We start from the raw sequence: 12096 nt of genomic DNA, 5'->3' as shown, positions 1-12096 counted from the left end.
CTTTTATTCAGTTTATGTCCTCAGGATGTTCTCTTGGGAGAGGGAGCACAGAGTAGAGACCAATAGTACAGGATTCTTGAGCCCAATGCCAGCTTCGTCTTTTGCTACCTGGGTGACCATGGACTAGATGGAAGCTTCTAGAAGGCAGAGATCAAATTTAACCAATAAAGTTGAGACCACATCAGAAATGCTGTGTGTGATGCTGCAGAAGTCCAATGTTGGGAGAGTCGAGCCTTGGAATGAAAGAAGGCTTTGCAGAGAAGGTAGCTTTAGGGTAGTATCAGTACTTTGATGTGTGTCTAAGAACTGGCCAGGAGGGGGATGAGCACCAGAAGACTTAGTCAGGGACCTGACCTCCGAAATCATGATGTTAAAGAGGTTACTCCATTACAGTGGAGAGGACAGGTGGGCAGAAGAAAGGCCAGAGGAAGCAAGCTCGGATGGGAGCCTATCAAATAACCTAATGCTTGCCAGGTGTTGTTCAGACTATTTTACATGCAGCTTATTTAATCCTCAAAGCCGAAGCACACTGTTCATTGTTACAGAGATGAGGATCCTGCCACCCAGAGAGGCTAATGCCCATCATATGGTTAGAGATGGAGCAGAGGTAGGAGTCAGGCAGCTGGGCTCTAGAAGCCTGCACACGGTGGTCTCTAGGCTGTGCCACCTCTCATGATTAATATGCCAGGAGGAGAAGTTCCAGAACTGTTTTGTCTGATCTGCCAGAACCCAGAAGAAAAGCAGGGGCCAAGTGTACTTTTTGCATTTTGGATTTGAGACACTACAAGATCACCCTGGCTGGTAGCTGTGGGCATTAAGAAACCCAAGACCACAGCTCAGGAGTTGAGTGCAGAGTGAGGTGACATTGCCCAGGGCTCAGAGACCATAGGTCAAGCCCTGGGGTCCCCATAGTCAAATGAAGCAGAGGAGTCACCTTCCAGCAGGAACCAGATGGGATGGGAACAAGGAAAGGTGGTGAGAATCTTTTTACCCTGGATGTGTTTTTAGTAGTTATGTGTTGATATCAATCCTCATTGTAAAGTTAGACTAAAGACTCTGTAAAGTTAGACCCTCTTAACTAAAAGTTTTAAGAGTAATCTAGATTTGTCTATGGGTTTTGGTCACATTTGCCTGCTGGGACCTGAGTAGTTGTGTGTGCTCTTGGAGGCCCTCATGGTGAATGCCGGTCTCTGCCCTCTGTGTGTCCTGCAGGTCGGCAGTCGTCGGGTGATACAGTACGGCGCAGCCCTCATGCTGGCACTGGGCATGATCGGAAAGTTCAGCGCCCTCTTCGCCTCCCTTCCAGATCCCGTACTTGGCGCCCTCTTCTGTACTCTCTTTGGTAAAATTCCATTTCCTTGATAGTTGGCTTTCTCCTCAAGCTCCTTTTCTTTCTTCACATTGGTGAGGAATTCCTTCAGTGAGACTGAAGGTAATGATAAGTTTTTATTTTAAAATACAAAAGGATGTACCTTATAAACATATAAATGCATATCATTTTCTGAGTTGAATTGATATTAAAGGTGGAATAACTGAGCTAGGAAAAATCAGATTAAATTTTAGTCTCTAGTTGCCATTTTTTTAAGGTTCTTACCGTGCTTTATTGAAACCATGCTGCCTTAAATATCCTCTGCAGGTATCTTTGGATATCACATTTTTTAATGTGGTATAGAAGCTGTTTGTTTTCTTGTATCTGAATTATTCCATTACGGATTTAATTGCAAATGAGACCTTCAGGAGCAATGTTCTTTTCTTTTCTATTTCATTTGTCCATACCATACAGTATGTGGGATCTCCCATGCAAGTACTAACCAGGCCCGACCCTTAGTTTCTGAGCTCAGATGAAAGGGGGCATGTTCAGGGTGGTATGGCCATAGACAAGCATGTGGGACCTTAGTTCCCAGTTCTCTGACCAGGAATCGAACCCACACCCCCTGCACTGTAAGCACAGTCTTAACCACTGGACCACCAAGGAATTCCCTAGTTGCCATTTCTAATTGATTTAAGCTCAGATATCTTTTCCCTGTGGGCCGTTTAAAACTGTCGGTTTTTATAGAAGGGAGTCAATTTGATCTCTGTGCCATTCAGTGTAGTAATCAGGGACCTGATATTCAGGCCTGTATCCTAATGTAATTGAAATGTTTGAAATGAGTTTTTAAGGGGAACCATTGTCTTTAGTTTTCTGCCTGGTCTAAAGAAAGTGTAATGTTTATGCCCCTGAATAAACCCAAATAGTGCCTGAGTCAGATGGTCACATTCTGGTTCCATCCTGACACTACACAGGTCTCCCAACTTGTTTCTGATGGGACAGAGAAAGGCCATTGTAGGGAGTCTGCCCTAGACAGCGTATTTGTCATCCATGCCATAGGTGAGATAATGGAACTTGTGGTGTGATGTTTTCTCTCTAGGAATGATCACAGCTGTTGGACTGTCTAACTTGCAGTTCATTGATTTAAATTCTTCCCGGAACCTCTTTGTGCTTGGATTTTCAATCTTCTTTGGGCTCGTCCTTCCAAGTTACCTCAGACAGAACCCTCTCGTCACAGGTAGGAGAAACAGGCCATGTATCTTGTGGCAAAATTGGAACCACAGCCACCAGTTCACGGAACTTCAGGAATCATTTCAATGAATGTTCACCTGTGTATTTCATTGCAGTCCCACTTGGCCGAAGGTTAACTTGAATCCCTCTGCACTCCCCACTTGAGTTGGCACATGCATATAACTGATGAGCATGGCACAGTCTCCCTTCCTTCCTTTTCTCTTTCTTCTTCTCCCTGCTTCCATCTGTTCTTTTTTTTGAAAAACAAACAAACAAACAAACAAATCAGGATCCTACCCTTTGGGAGAATGCCTCTGTAAAACCTTTTGATTTTTCAGACTAAGGCTATATTAAAATTTAGAATTTCTTGAAACTCATCATACACTTTGCTATACATGTTTTTCTATTGGATTACAAATATTTTTATTTCAAGATTAACCATTTAAAAAAATTTTATTGGAATATAGTTGCTTTACAGTGTTGTGTACATTTCTGTTGTACAGCAAAAGTGAATCATTATACAAATATACATGCCCCCTCTTTTGTGGATTTCCTTCCCATTTAGGTCACCACAGAGCACTGAGTAGAATTCTCTGTGCTCTGCAATAGTTGCTCATTAGTTACCTATTTTATATATAGTAGTGTGTGTATGTTTAATTCCTTTTTTAAAAAAGTTCTTTGTGATGTGGAGTATTTTTAAAGTCTTTATTGAACTTGGTGACAACATTACTTCTGTTTAATGTTTTGACTTTTTGGCCACAAGACATGTTGGATCTTAGCTCCCTGACCAGGGTTTAAACCTGCAACCCCTGCATTGGAGGACAAAGTCTTAACCACTGAACCACCAGGGAAGTCCCCAATTCCTTTTTATGTTAATACCCAAGTGTTGTAAAGAATGAACAAAGGAAGAACATCTTAAGAAACAAATTTTGTTGCTGACATTTTATGCAGAATTGGGGATCATTTTATATATGTATGTGTGTATTTTTTTTTTTTAGCTGATGTTCACATAGCTTAAAATTAATCATGTTAAAGTGAACAGATCAGTGGTATTTTAGTACATTTACAATGTTGTATAATCACCACCTCTATCTGGTTTCCAAAACATTCTCATCAGCCCAAAATAAAATTTCATACCCATTAAATAGTTAACCCCCATCATTTCCCTTCCTCTCAGCTCCTGGCAACTACCAGTCTGCTTTCTATTTCTATGAATTTACCTATTCTGGATGTTTCATAAATGGAATCCTACATTATGGACCTTTTATGTCTGGCTTCTTTCATTTGTCAGAATGTTTTCAACATTTATCCATATATAAGTATTTCATTTCTTTTTATGGCTAGATAATATTCCATTGTATGTGTATACCATAATCTGTTTATCCATTTTTCCACTGATGCACATTTGGGTTGTTTCTACTTTTGACTAGTGTAAATAGTACTGTCATGGACATTAATGTGCAAGTACAGGCAGTTCTCACTCATGGTAGTTATGGTCTATAAAATCCCCATGAATATGGACCTAGCAAATCCTGAACCATTGCTCTTGGGAGAACACAGTCAATAGCACTAGATCTCATACCTGAATGACATTCATCTCACGTATTTTCTCCATTAGACACATCATGGCCATCTTACAATGAGGCTGTTTTAAATTGCAAGATCACCAATGAAGAAGCACAATAATGCAAAAAAAAAAAAAAAAAGTGGTATTATGCAGGCTGCTAAAAGAATGTTTTTTACAGTCTGAAAGCTAAAACCAAAAGGCAGAGCATTACCTTGTTTAACTTCGGCTGGGAACATGTGTGTTGGGTGACTCAAAATTTTCACTGCTTTGTACATGTCTGTGAATGACTAAAAGCACCACAGTATTCATTTTGGGTTTACAAATAAATTTCAGTGTGTAGGCAATTCACAAATAACAGAATCTGCCTGGTAATGAGGACTATTTGAGTACCTGTTTTTAATTCTTTTGGGTATATGCCTAGGAATAGAATTGTTGGGCCATTCTGTTTAACTTTTTGAGGAACACCTGTTTTCCATAGCAAGTGAGCTATGGAACATTGCTTACAACATTCCCCTCAGGTATATTAAACACAGTGATTTCTCTTTCTCCACATTCTCACCAAGCATGTTGTTTTTCTGTTGGAGATCATTATATTTTTAAATAGAAAAAGTGTGTGAATTTCTGTTTTAATGTATCTCATTCATATAATGGCATCTTTAGAAATAAATTTGCTCTAAATTAAAAGCAGCTAAGCACTAATTAGTAACCCAGAATTCTGAAGCCCTTCATTTGATTGCTGATCTCACAAATATTTTTGTCATCTTGTTATTCACTTTGTAAATTTTTCAACCTTACAGCAGCCATCTTTTATATTGATTTTTTTTTTTTTTTTTAATCTGCAAGCAACACTCCCCCACACCTCTGAAGGCTTCATAGTTCATTATAGAGTGAACTTCACTCTATTAGATTTTGGGTGGAGACTGTTCTGGGTCTTAGTTGTGGTACACAGGATCTTTCATTGAGCAGTGTGCAGGTTCTCTAGTTGCAGTACACAGGCTTAGTTGCTCGGAGGCATTTGGGGTCTTAATTCCCTAACTAGGGACTGAACCCTCGTCCCCTGCATTGGAATTCTTAACCACTGGACCACCCAGAAAGTCCACTCTGTTAGATTTACTTTCTGTGAATCATTGTTAGAAATTTTTCTTATGGAGATAACTTGATTACTGTCGAAGGTAGTTTAAATAGTTTATTTACTATTATTGTCATAATAGTTTAAGGCATTACTGACAAAAATTTATACATGCAAAATAGAAATTTACACTTTGATGCACTGCATTGACTGGCAATTACGGTCCACCCCAGTGTTCCTTTCTAAGTCAAGGACAAGTCTATTCTGACTGACTGTGACCTGTTGCTATGTTGTTTTTAGGGATAACAGGAATCGATCAAGTGTTGAATGTTCTTCTCACAACTGCTATGTTTGTAGGAGGCTGTGTGGCTTTTATTTTGGATAACACCATTCCAGGTATGTGGCATATATCAAACATGCTTATTACATATGTGACTTACTTTTTTGCCAAATAAATATGGGAAGCAGGAAGCATGAGTCAATTCAAAGCCATCAGTGATTAAACTTTTCTAAAGTGGTTAAGATGTTACCTTGAGCCACCTTTCATGAATCACTTTTTTGCTAGTAAACTTAGTTTTTCCCTCCTTGCTGAATTATTTCTAAGAGAAAACAGGTGAATTCCTTGTATATGGTGGTATGGCAGCAGGATGCCTTAAGCATGCTCCAGCTACCTGCCCTCCTGCTCAGCCTTGCCTGGAGCCCTGCAGTTTGGCTTTCATTGACTTGTTCACATACTTCTGAGCCAGCTGAGTGGACAGCACTCCTCCTCCTTCTGTGCCAAGTGCTGGGTGACAGACTTAAGATGCGATGTGGGGCCTGCCTTGTGGCTTCCTAGAGAAGGTTACTTTGTATTGTAAAATGCCTCCATGGACACACTGGTAGATTCATCATCTGTCAGGGAAGGGTTATGTTTATTTTTGAGCTTAAAGGTTCTGTTGAGATTTTTGCCCTTAATCTGCCTCCAAAAGCCTCAATCAAAAAGATGTTACTGGGGAAATGAGAGATGAACACATCGGGCAGAGGGAATCACACACATGAGTAGGTGGAAGGTGTTACATTTGTGGGAGGTCAGTAATATCCTCTTTCTTTCCTAAGTCAGCACTTAATAGAGAGACAAAGGAGTCAGGCAGATGGGAATGGTCAGTTTCGTGACTGAAGTGCCCATGGGAGGGCATAGCTTATATGTGTGAAAATAATGAGAAGTTCTTAAGTCCTGCACTATAGGATAGACCTCATCACCCAGGCTCAGGCAGAGAAATATATTGTTAGGGCTCCCATGGAGCTAAAAGCACGTACCAGTGCTATCTGCACTGTAAAGACTTTTGAAAAGGAGTCCAGGAGTGCTGAACCATGAAGATCCAAATCTGTCTCACTGATTGATCTGTCAGGGTACAGAATTGCCAAGAGTGTTTCACCAGTGGAAGTTCATCCTCATAGGACCACAAGTGGGGAATTTGTGACAAATGCACCCTACCCCCCAGTAAAATGGAGCAAAGCAGTATAAAAAGTGGTATGTCTAGATAAAGAAAGCTGAGTGCTGAAGAATTAATGCTTTTGAACTGTGGTGTTGGAGAAGACTCTTGAGAGTCCCTTGGACAGCAAGGAGATCCAGCCAGTCCATCGTAAAGGACATCAGTCCTGAATGTTCTTTGGAAGGACTGATGCTAAAGCTGAAACTCCAGTACTTTGGCCACCTGATGTGAAGAATTAACTCATTTGAAAAGACCCTGATGCTGGGAAAGATTGAAGGCGGGAGGAGAAGGGGACAACAGAGGATGAGATGGTTGGATGGCATCCCCGACTCAATGGACATGAGTTTGAGTCAACTCCAGAAGTTGGTGATGGACAGGGAAGCCTGGTGTGCTGCAGTCCGTGGGGTAGCAAAGAGTCAGACATGACTGAGCAACTGAACTGAACTGCTGTCTAGATGAGGAGGGTAGTGGGTGTGCAGTGACCAAGTAGTGAGGTCATTGTGAGCTGTAATAAGGATTCTGACCCTATTTTGCAAGATCAAATCTGTGTTTTAGACATATTTGTTTTGCCGGGTTAGTGATTCTTAGATTTCTGGTTTGAGCATCAACTACTTCTTCAAGTGCTCTTTTCTGTCATCCTGTCCATTCAATCTATGGGACAACAAAAGCAGAGAATCTCAATTCTTGGTAAAACTGTTTAACTAAACATTCCATTGTTCTGTTTTTGTTTTGCTGTTTGTGTTCCACAGGTACTCCAGAGGAAAGAGGAATCAGAAAATGGAAGAAGGGCGTGGGCAAAGGGAGCAAGTCTCTTGATGGCATGGAATCCTATGATTTGCCATTTGGCATGAACGTTATTAAAAAATACAGATGTTTCAGCTACTTACCCATCAGCCCGACCTTTTCAGGCTACACGTGGAAAGGCCTCGGGAAGAGCACTAGTAGCCGGAGTTCAGATGAAGACTCGCAGGCCACAGTATAGCCGTAGCTCATCCTGTGGCCTGGCCACAGTGAGGCATGAACCTGTAGTTCCTTGCTGAGTAACAAGCAGTAACATATATGTTTGTAGATCTGCATTTATATTATCCACCCCAGAGCTAAGACAGATTACAGGTAGCTTTTTTCTTTGGGTTGTGATCATGTCTAATAACGATGTCTCATCTATCTTTTTATTTAAGCCCTTGAGAACATCTGTTGATGGTCATGGTCACTGAGTTTGAAGTTCCTGCTCTCCTGTGGGAGTGGATGCTTGAAGTCTACAGTGACTCCTTGTTTTTAGTCCCCTTCTAAAACCCTGTGCTAGCTTTCTTATAGGCCACCTCCAGGGATCAGGGGCTTTCTGTCCTTGGAAGCACCAGGACCTGCACCTACAGAGACCTCCGCTGGTCAAGGGGTACCAATATCCTTGCACTGTCACAACTGACTGGTCAAGTGTGATTTTATGATCCCTGATACTGTGTGTAGGTGGCTGCTGGGCAATTGAAAACAGTGACATGCTTTACACTGTGCCCAGATCTGTGCATGGGTAAAGTCTGTCCACAGATAGAATGGAAATTAGGGGACTGGACAAGAAGGGACATTACCTTGAAATCAGTATCTGATTCTCAATTACACTTTTCTTGGTGCCACCTTGGCCCAAGCTAGGCCAACCTATCTCTTATTGGTCTCCTTTTTACTAGTAGCTGAGACACTCTGTTTGGTATTTATCACTCCTGGCTGGTGTGACGGGTATACAGTGCCACACAAAGGCACCAAGCAGATGTTTATGAGGATCTTGGCTCTGCTGACGTGGATGTCAGTTATTGTTGTGTGTATTTGTAATTACAAGATTTTATTCCTATTTAATGTTACTGATTATGGGTTTTTTAAATCAGTGTTTTTCCACGTGACCCTCTTACCTTACATCCCTATTACCTGTCCCTCATCTCCTATCCCCCTTTAAGAAAGGAACCAGCATTTGTTAAAGCTATGGACACCAACAGGGAAGTTTGTTGTCATGGCTCTAGAAGGCCAGTAACCATTATTGTGGTTGTGTTTTGTATTGCTTGATACCATGAAAGTGTAAATACATAATGCTTAATCTGTTTATCAAACTGACTGCTGGACCAGAGCCCAGAAACCATAAGTTAAGTTATACGTTGATTTGTTTTCTGAAGAAGGGAAGCCAGGGCAGGTGACAAAACAGCTGCCATATTGAATGGTTTGGCATCCTGGTAAATTAATCACTGCAGTTAAGTTGCCATTCACATCTGGCAGTTAAGGCTTAAGGAAACTTTCTGTGGGTTGTTGAATGTCCACTGGATTTTTATTTTCCAGAGGGGAAGACTAGATTCCCTGACCAAATGCTGCCTTTCTTGTTGAAGAGGTAAGGAAAGCAGCTAGCAGTCACCCTCTGTTAAATTCTTATTAATAACATTAAATTATTTCTGACAAAAATGATTTACTGAATTTGGTTTGAAATTTTCAAAGGAAAAGCCTGAGTGACCTTGTTTCATGAGATAGTGCTTCTTAAGTGTTTATTTACCTGATTGTTTACAGGCAGTGGGCACATGGTTCTTGACAGCCTTGAATCCACATGGTGAATTTCTGGCCCCCACAACTGGCTTCCTTGACTCCTGTAAAGTTTGGGGCTTTAAGACCTATTCTGGCAAGAACACTCCAGAGCTACTGCAATGTTTTGCCAAAACCTTATTGCAAATTAAGTAAAGAAAGACTCTAAATTTAAGTTTGTATGGGTTTTTTTTTGGGGGGGGGAGCATATTTAGAAGCACACTGGTTAATGATTTTCATCCTGTTGACTTGGTAAGCCCTGAAGACTGACAGCCCTAGTTGTCACCTTAATTGCCTAGTTTATTCTGTTTGTATTTTGCTTAGCATCTCAAATTTCTCTCCTCTGAACAGTGGGGAAACAGTTAAATAGCCCAGAGATGTGCAGTATTCTTGCTCTCTAGATGAGCAGAATGACCAAATACCCAAATGAAAGCCTCGGAACCATTGGTAATTCAGGAACAAGTTCCCTTCAGTTTAACTTGACCCAGGCATCTTCCCTCCCAATGGGTAACACTCAGAACGTGTGCAAGTCCTCAAAATGTGCAAAGATGCCCTGTGCCCACACCTCCTATTGGAAAAGGAGGCTTTTCCCCCTTCTCGTTCCATTGGGGCCGACTTTGATTCTCTGTCCATGGTGGGGGAAGGGGACAGGAGGTTAGGAAGTGTCCTCTTGCTTGCAGATACACTGCAGAATGAGTCTGTAGTTGAAAAAAAAAAAAACTATATTCATTTGCTTCTTGTGTTTGAGCACATATTTGAAAAGGAGGTTTTGGGGGATACTGTGCCTGTGCACCTGTCACGTGCATTATTGGGGTCACATACACCCCATGCTTTGGCCATTTAAACGTTGTAGGATGTTTTGAACGTGAATGTCCTTGGACAGAGCATTCATTCTCCAATTCCCACTTGAATACCGCCCCCCTCCATTTTCACATTTATATTGGTGATCATGATGTGAAAAGTAGAAACTTACAAATAGGACAAAAGATGCTACAGTATCACTGGTGGGGGGCAAGGGAGAACCCACACTGGTTTTGATAAAACATCTAACGTGGATCATAGAAAAATGGGAAATGCCTCCAGTCTTTGTAGGCAATTTTCATTCTCACTCTCACTAGCGAATTTTGCATAGATATACAGAATCTTTCTTAAGAGGGCTTCAGTGTTAGATTGTAGTAAGTTTCTTGTGATTGATCAAGGCAAGAGAATGGTATATCCATGGGTTCTGATGGTTTCCTGTTTTCATGGTAACAAATTCATACACAGAATTTGCTTCATACTGTAGAATACTGACTTTCATGATGATACCTGGTTTATGCATGAATATTACAGTATTTCCATATAGTAAAATAATATTTCTACCCAGGATAATAGTCACAGTTTTCCAGGGAGGGAATGATAATTTTCATGACAATGTCATGTGATGATAGAATTTCTCCATTGATGAATCTCTAGTATGTGTTTATACTTTATTTACACACTCATATATTTTATGACCATGAGCTAAGTTGTTACTTCTTTAATTCGTGTCCCTGCTGAAATATTAGTACTAGCAAGCAACTTAGACTTGAAGTTGACAACTATAATCTTCCATAATAATCAATGCCACAAGAGCGTTCAGGCCAGATAGGAGATGAATAAGGAACTCTGGCAGAAGCCTCATCCCAGAAGCTGTCTGGTGCACAGAGAGGCAGCATCCTGCATACTCATCCCCCACAGCTTGAGGTGGACACACAGCTGCAGGCAGCATGCCTGGCATGGCTCTTGCCTCCTGGTTTGGTCACCCAACTGTGCCCCCTGAATGCCCTGGCAGCCTGAGCTCTCACAGGGCCCACTTCAGGGAGCCACCCCTTGGTCTTAGGGAAACACTTGGGGCCTCACATGTTACTTGTATTGTGCTCTGTCCCCTTACGATTTTGACAGAGAATAGGACTTCCTCTACCCTTCATTCCTTCTGCAGTCACAAGTGGAGTAGTGCAAGACAGTTGCCCATTTTTTGCCAGCCTTCAGCTTCTGCCCTTGGACCCTTGAAGCATGTTAATGCTGAAGATCCCTTTTCAGCAACCTCTCACACATTCCTATCCTTTTAGGCTATTCTTGACCTCCTTGTCCTCACCCTACACTGGTGACATCCAGACTCCTTAGAATTGCTCTGTGTTTCCTTGCACTTAGGACACCCTCCCCAGTGGTGCCATCTTACTGACAGTCAAGTTAAAACCCTTTTTGTTCATTCATAGCAACCTTTGTCATGTTAGTCAATTTCTGACTGTTCTTAAAACAGTAGGGATGCCTATATTTTCCTTAAGTTTTTGTGACTGACTTTGACTATATACCTTTCTGGGATTTTGTTTGGTTTTTATTTTTATTTTGCATATTGAGGGTATTTGGGGTGGGGTTGTTTTCTATGTCTAATTCTTTTATGGCGTTTTTAAAAAGAATTTTCATATTGTTTTTCTAACATACCTTCATTAAACGTTTAAGTATTTTAATATGTAATATTTGGACCAGATGTTGTGAATAATAGTAGAGATAAAGCTATTTTATTCTGTATTTTTAAAACTGTTCCGTACAAATAAAAGCTCTCCTGGACGCAATTCTGCTGTTCATGTACTTTGGCTGGTCTTTAAGAAACTTGTCATTAATTAAAAGTCATCACCTAGGGGAGGGAAATCAACTAATAAAAATTTCAATTCAACAGGTTCAGATATATTAAAAACTCAAAGGAGGATAGCAGTTGCTGAAGTATCATTGGGCCCTATGGCTAGAGAACATTTCTCTCCTTGGGAGAATGCCTAACGGGGAAAGGAGACCTTGGTTGGAGGATGCACTCATGCTGGGCTTTGGGGTAAAATTATGAGTCTGTTAGTAAATTAGTGACATCTGGAGGCTGGAGACCTTT

General features: G+C 41.1%; 1 protein-coding gene across 1 annotated transcript in view; it reads left to right on the top strand.

Moving 5' to 3' along the window:
* Window positions 1-11782, top strand: part of SLC23A2 (solute carrier family 23 member 2) — a 138229-nt gene extending 126447 nt beyond the window's left edge. The window contains exons 13-16 of the mRNA XM_065921452.1: window positions 1213-1342; window positions 2409-2546; window positions 5476-5571; window positions 7397-11782. Of these exons, the coding sequence (XP_065777524.1) occupies window positions 1213-1342; window positions 2409-2546; window positions 5476-5571; window positions 7397-7629 (597 nt within the window). The 3' untranslated portion in view covers window positions 7630-11782. The remainder of the gene's footprint in view (window positions 1-1212; window positions 1343-2408; window positions 2547-5475; window positions 5572-7396) is intronic.
* Window positions 11783-12096: the final 314 nt, after the last annotated feature.

Source organism: Muntiacus reevesi, chromosome 2 (assembly GCF_963930625.1).
Source record: "Muntiacus reevesi chromosome 2, mMunRee1.1, whole genome shotgun sequence".
NCBI lineage: Eukaryota > Metazoa > Chordata > Mammalia > Artiodactyla > Cervidae > Muntiacus > Muntiacus reevesi.
This window is presented reverse-complemented; position numbering and strand designations above follow the sequence as displayed.